Raw genomic sequence first — 6,736 nt, 5'->3', positions numbered from 1 at the left:
GCAAGGGGTGATAGCTGTTGAGTTAAGGAAAGAACACAGGTCTTGAGTCAGGGAACCTGAGTTTGACCTTAGACAAGACACTCAATCTACCTTTCTTGAACACGTCTTTCTCATCTCCAAGTGTGGACGATGTGATGTTTTCTCTCTTCAAGGTTCTGATAAGGATTAAAGGGATAAAATTAACTTTTAGTTCCTGCAGTGATGTCCTGTGGTGTGCAGCGCCCATCTTGCAATTCTGTTAAAATCATTCCTAAGTGCTTTATTCTTTTTGCGGCTATTGTCTATGGGGTCTTATCCATTTTCATACTGTTCGTGTCGGTGTTTAGAAAAACAATCCATTTTTATATACTGATCTTGGGATCTTATATCCTGCCACCTTGCTGAACTCATTCGTTCTTATACATTTTGTGTGGGAGTAGAGTCCTTAGAATTTGTTAGCTACATGATTACGTTATCTGTGACTAGAGATGGTTTTACTTGTTTCTTTCCAAACTGGATGCCTTTGATTTCTTTTTCTTGCCAAATTGTACTGGCTGGAACTTCCAGTACGATAACAAATAGCGGTGCTGGGAGTCTTGTTCCCGATCTCAAAAGGAAAACATCCAGTCTTTCACCATTAAGCATGAGTTTTTCCTTTTAAAAAAATCCGTTGTATTGGCATATACGCCACCTATCATGCAATTTAATTGTCCAGTCATATTAAGAAAGGTTGTGCAATCTTCACCACAATCAATTTCAGAACATTTTCTTCTCCTACTCGTTGTGGTTAGTACCCCGTTTCCCCGCAGGCCCCCCCCATACCCGCCATACCCCCAAGGGGACTGTGAAGCCAGTTACTATCTCTGTGAGTTTACCTGTCTTGGATTTCATATACAGGTACTCATTCAAAACACAAACACGAAGCAAGCAGAACAGCAAAACTCAAGAACAACAACGACTAGACAAAACAGAGACACCTCAATCAAAAAGAAAGCCGAAAATATTAAAAACGGAGCCCTTAAAATGAATCAAAAAGGAGAACAAATAATAGGATTTTACATTTTTAACCTAAGTACTTCAGTCACAATCAACTTTAGACGGCTCTCTGTGGGATAGCAAGGATATGCACATCAGTCACGCGTTTGTCTAAGATGGCCCTGCTCAGGCTGGGGCAATTTCCTTCTCTTCCCACTTTGTTGAGGGCTGTTATCATAAAAAGATGCTGGGTTTTGTGAAATGCCTTTTTTTAAAAAATCAAAATACTATCAAGATAAAGCGGATGGGTCTCTGTCTTCATTGGCTTTACATCAAGTGGTTGGAGACGGACAGAGAAACAGGTCACTAGGAGGAATCACTGAGCCCCTCACCCCCAGCCTTCAATGGGCATGCTCTCAATAAACGTGTGCGGGGCTATCAAAGAACAAGCGAGTGCGCCATGGGAATCAGCTTGTGAGTTAAGCAGCACGGTGACCTATAAGGGAGGCACCTTCGGGCCAGTGGTCAGTGGATCAAGTGAAGCAGGAGGCGGGTCTTGAATATTCAAAGAGTGGTGGGATTTGGTTAGGTAGTTGGAGTATCCGGAGCTGGAGCTACAACAGCAAACCACACAGACACTCGGGGTGCTGATTGCTCAGGGAAAGTTTGACTGGAAGAGAGGGGCCCATGAGGGGAGAGGTGGCAAACAATCATGTAAGAGGTGGTCAGAGAGCCAGCAAATGGCTGAAAGAAGAGCAGCTTCCCCAGACATAGCTGACCCAGGAACATCTAGCCCAGGGATGGTTAACCTCTAGACAGATAACCGAGAGATAGCTAAACCAGCAACAGGGGTCACCCAGGGTCAGTCACCCCAGAAATAGTAAACCCTCAGGGAGAAGCTACCCAGGAACAATTAACTCCAAGACTTGGAGCCATGCCTGGAGGCTGGAATGGGACAAAGGAGATGGCAAAGGAGTCCTGAGTTCAAACGCCAGAACGATGGTGAGAATGGCGCAGGACCGGGCAAGAATGTCGTCGGTTGTACACAGGGTGGCTAGGAGTCGGGAGCGACCCACCAGCACCTCACACAACCACAACTTCAGTCATAAAGAGCAGATGTCCAAGTGCATGCTGGACTGAAAGGTGCAAACATGCCTAGCCAGGCCTGCGGAGGCATTGGACAGAGGCAGGGAACCATGTCCCTCAGAGCAGGTGGGGGTGAGGGGTGGGGGTGGGGGTCAGGGCAGAGGGTCAGAGAAACAGGGATAGAAGGGAGGAAGCCAGAGGTTTGGCGCGGCATTGAATCCTCCTTTGAAAAAGAAATGATAAAGCTGGTGCTATGGGTTCAATTTCAGCAATGTGGGAACTGAGGCTCAGAGAGGCAAAGTCCCCTTCAGTCTGCACAGCTAGTCAGGGAAGAGTCAGATTGGACCAGCTCCACACCCCTGCTCTTTGTCCTGCTCGGGGCTGCCTGGGCTCAGGGCTGGAGATGGCCATCACGGACCTCCAGAGCTCCTGGAACAACCTGCAGCACCACACGCAGGAGATCGGCACTGGCCGCCTCATCGTCCGCCGGGGGCAGCCCTTCAATATCACCTTGTACTTCAGAAACCGGAGCTTCCAGCCAGGCCTGGACAACATCATCTTTGTGACTGAGACTGGTGAGCATGCCAGCTGACCCACAGGGTGTGTGTGTGTGTGTGTGTGTGTGTGTGTGTGTGTGTGTAGTGGGCCCTGGGAGATGGCCCTCAGTTCCTCATCTTTCCAGGCCCTCTGCCGGACCTGGCCAAGGGCACTCGGGCAGTGTTCAGCCTGGCAAGTCGTGGCGGCCCCAGCCCGTGGATTGCCTCCATGGAGACCAACAGGCTCAACTCCCTGGAGGTGAGCCTCTGCGCCCCTCCTGTGGCGGCTGTGGGTCGGTATCTTCTGAAGATCCACATTGACTCCTTCCAGGGCTCGGTCACAGCCTATCAGATCGGGGAGTTCATCCTGCTCTTCAATCCCTGGTGCCCAGGTAAGGCAGGGTGTCCATAGGGTAGGGGAATCTCTGTGTCTATGTCAGTGCTGCCATGGAGAGTCGGCTCAACCATTCCTAACCCCCTGCTCCCTGGCCACTCACAAACCTCTCCCTCATCCCATGGACTCAGCAAACACCCCACACTGCCCTTTGTGCCCATTCTGCAGTGTCAAGAAGAAGGCAGGAGGTGATCCCCACCCTCAGCTACGCAGCTTGGGTGTTCTTAGAAACCTGAGTCCCATGAGGATCGTCCTCTAAATTGACCCGTGAACAGGTGTGTGCCTGTGTAGACACAGAGACAGGTATAAATACATGACTTTGGTGAAATGAAGTACAAGCCAGCCAGGGAGGCAGAGAGGGTGGAGAATGGGCAGAAGGCAGAGTTAGCAAAGCCTCCCTCTGGATGGAGAATAGCCCCCTTCCCGTTCCTCCTCACCCTACTTTCTCCTCCAGCAGCGTCCGAGGTGGCCTGCTGGGTGGTGGTAGAATCCTGACTGACCCTCCAAGCCTCTACCGCTTCTTCGTCACTGAGTGGCTCAAAGCTCTCACCCACTAGGCGAAGGAGCCGCTCACTCTGGGCCAAGAAGAACTAGTTGATATCTTTTTCTGTCTGTCTCTGTCTCTCTGTCTCTCTCTCTCTCTCTCTCTCTCTCACACACACACACACACACACACACACAAATACACACACACACAGTTGGGCTAGGGTGAGGGAAGAGTCAGGATTGGCAGCTTCCCCATGTTCATACCCAGGGCATTGTTTGGGAAGCCTCCACCTATAGCTTAGGCCACTGCTGTGCCCAGCTGTGAGGAGGAAGGTGGGTTTTCAACCACGAATCTTCAACTTCCTGCCTCGTGGATCCAAAAACCTCAATAGAATACCCATCTGCCAGGAGCCCTGCTCTGCCCAGTCCCCTGTGTGACGCTGCCTCTGAGAAGGGACACAGAGACTGTCCCTCAGGGTCAGGCAGGGCTTCCAGGAAGTCCCAGGGACCCTCTCAAAAGGATACCTGCTCTCAGAGCCTTTGTTTGTTTTTCATTTAAAGAAGACACTTTTTCTATCACAAAAGCAACACATATTCATTATAGAAATACTAGAGAATGGCAGTGGACAAAAAGGGGGAGGGAAACACAAATACTCACAGATAATTTCTATTTACAGCTTCCGAAACCTTTGTGAATCCGCATATATCTTTTTAATAAGAGTCTGCTCGTGTTTTAGATAGCATTCTGTCACCGATTTGAACTTAATATACTATGTATATATCTTTCTGCATACACATTTCCCACATCCTATTGACACTGTAAAGAATTCTGTGAAGAAGGTGCCCACCCATCCCCAGGAACAAGGTATTTACATTGTTTTCGGCTTTTCAGCTTTGTAAACAGAACCCAGATCGACAGCATAATATCTAAATATTTACACACATCCTAAATGCCTTCCCTTCGTCTAAATTCCCCTCAGAAACAATGGCTGGGTCAACACCAATTCTCCTTCTCTTTACAGCTGGGATCAGGTAAGCGTAGCAGGAAAGGCATGTGCTGCGGAGCCACGGGGGCTGTGTGCCAGTTGCAGCTCTGTGTTTGACATGTGCTTTTGGAAAGTCAGCCACTCTGAGCCTGTTTCTCAACCCTTCAGCTGGGCTCTAAATGCATTTTGTAAATCAAGAAATCTCACCAATGGACGGTTTTTCCTTTTGAGCCCGTCGATGGTGTTGGGGTGTGGCGGAAGGTGGGTCTTTCCGAAGCTCCCACTTGGAGTGGCCCAGAGCTCGATCTCTACGGGACCTTCCGGGGATGCGCTGGGGCAGGAAGGGCAGGCTGACTTTTCTCCCTTCTGACCTCCCCTTTCCTTGCTAGCGGATGCTGTCTATTTGGACAGTGAGCCTCACAGGCAGGAGTACGTCATGAATGATTATGGCTTCATTTACCAAGGGAACAAGAACTGGATCCATCCATGCCCCTGGAACTATGGACAGGTGATTTTCAACCCTGATAATGGCCTTTGCGTGTCATGGGGTCCAGGGGACAAGGGAGTGGGAATAGGGTGGTGGAAGGGTGCCTCGTATTTGAAGTTCACCTAGAACTACTGGCAAATTGTAACTAAATTGACTGGGAAGATATGAAAAGCAACCACGGGCGCTAGGGAAGCAATGGTAGCATGTGACCAGGGCCACCCTTTGCTGCCATTGTCGGGGTGGGTCTAAGGCAAAAGGTCAGAGAAAGGCACACTCACTGTCTCCACTGAGTATAAGGGGGAGGATGAAAGGGACCGCAATGACAGTGACAATGACAGTGCTTGATACGTTGGTTCACTGTGTGCTTCCAGGGGACCCCGTATTCTACTCTCTCTACTCATCCTCACTGCCCCAGTGAAGAGACCTGATTTCTCTCATCACGTGTCCCCTGAATATCATACAGAAACGCAGGGCTATGAGTGGCAGTGCATTGCCCTCCCAATCACGATCACCTTTTTATTTGTGTGTTTGGACCGTATGTCTTTTTTCAATATAAACAAACAATACACAATTGTGTAAAAAAGAGAAAAACCTTACAAAGAAACATGACCAAAAATGAGCAACTAGAACTTGAAGGCCACTCTAAGCTGTGTGTTCCTCTGCATTGTATTCTCTTTGCTTATTGTAAAATATACCATCTCCTTGTTAAAATCACACCATCCAAACCTCCGTGCTCTGTGAGTTCTGCTTTTTAAAAGCCTGCCTCTTACTTAAGTCGTGGCTCATAGCAGATACTCCAGGAAGTCCAGAGCTAGGCCCACAAAGAGGGTGCTCTGAGCTGAGCCCTGACGCCAGAATACTGTCTGGAGGGAGAAGATCGGCTAAGAAGCCCTGGGGCTCCTTCCGGTGGTTTGCATCCATTCCATACGGTTCTTCTCCCAGAATTGACCGATAAGACGCTGTTCACCTGGTCTTCAGGCCCAGCCTGCTCCCCAGAAGTATCTCTAGTCAAGATGAGACAGAGCCGTCTCAACTGCCCCCAGCTGGTATCCCCAACTGTTCCCTCATCATGGACAGATTAGAGATCAGAATGAGTGTCCAGCAGGAGCACGCTGTCATCTGCAGCAACCAGAAGCAGGTAGTTGTTGCGCTCCGAGCCCTGCTTCCTTCCTTTCCCTGTCCCTCTTCTTCAGTAAGTGCATATTGAATGCTCGGTCAGGAAGAGGGTCAGAAACGGAGGGGAAGACCTAACAACAGCAGCTCTTACCAGACAGGGAAGTGGGTGTTAAAGATACAGAAATGAATAGAGCACGGTCCTTCATCCCAGAGTGTAGAAGGGAATCAGACAGAGGGTTTGGGGAGTCTGGGGGGAACCCTTGGTTGGATCTTGGGGTGTTGGGGGAAAACTTCCTGATAGAGAAATTAGGGTCCGTACTGAGCTACCCAAGTGAAGAGAGGACGGAAAGATATTCCAGATAGAGGGAAGACTCCGGCAAAGACACAAGAGGAGAAATGGTATGGCCTGCCACCAGAGTTACAAGGGGTCTGACACTGCGGGAACAAGGATCTTGGGGGTCATTGAGACAAGAGGATGGAGAGTAAGGGGTGGCCTCATCAGGGAGGGTCTTATGTGCCTTGCCAGAGGCTGGAGTTTCCACTCAAATACTCCCTCAATGCAAGAATACTTTGTTCTATTAAACTGGCATTCCATGATTCTCACCTTCCCGACACAATCACTGAAGACAAATGGGTGCATAAGCAAATGTGGTGAAAAAAGCTGATGGTGCCCAGCTATCAAAAGATATAG

The 6,736-nt window shown here is 49.2% G+C and overlaps 1 protein-coding gene across 1 annotated transcript in view; it reads left to right on the top strand.

The window, feature by feature from the left end:
• Positions 1-2,311: 2,311 nt before the first annotated feature.
• TGM5 (transglutaminase 5) overlaps positions 2,312-6,736 on the top strand; it is a 29,659-nt gene continuing 25,234 nt past the window's right edge. The window contains exons 1-3 of the mRNA XM_004709477.3: positions 2,312-2,615; positions 2,723-2,968; positions 4,832-4,950. Of these exons, the coding sequence (XP_004709534.3) occupies positions 2,312-2,615; positions 2,723-2,968; positions 4,832-4,950 (669 nt within the window). The remainder of the gene's footprint in view (positions 2,616-2,722; positions 2,969-4,831; positions 4,951-6,736) is intronic.

This window comes from Echinops telfairi, unplaced genomic scaffold (assembly GCF_000313985.2).
Source record: "Echinops telfairi isolate 266 unplaced genomic scaffold, ASM31398v2 ScPeMD7_8;HRSCAF=38, whole genome shotgun sequence".
NCBI lineage: Eukaryota > Metazoa > Chordata > Mammalia > Afrosoricida > Tenrecidae > Echinops > Echinops telfairi.
The sequence above is the reverse complement of the archived record's forward strand: the minus strand, read 5'-3'. Positions and strand labels throughout refer to the sequence as shown.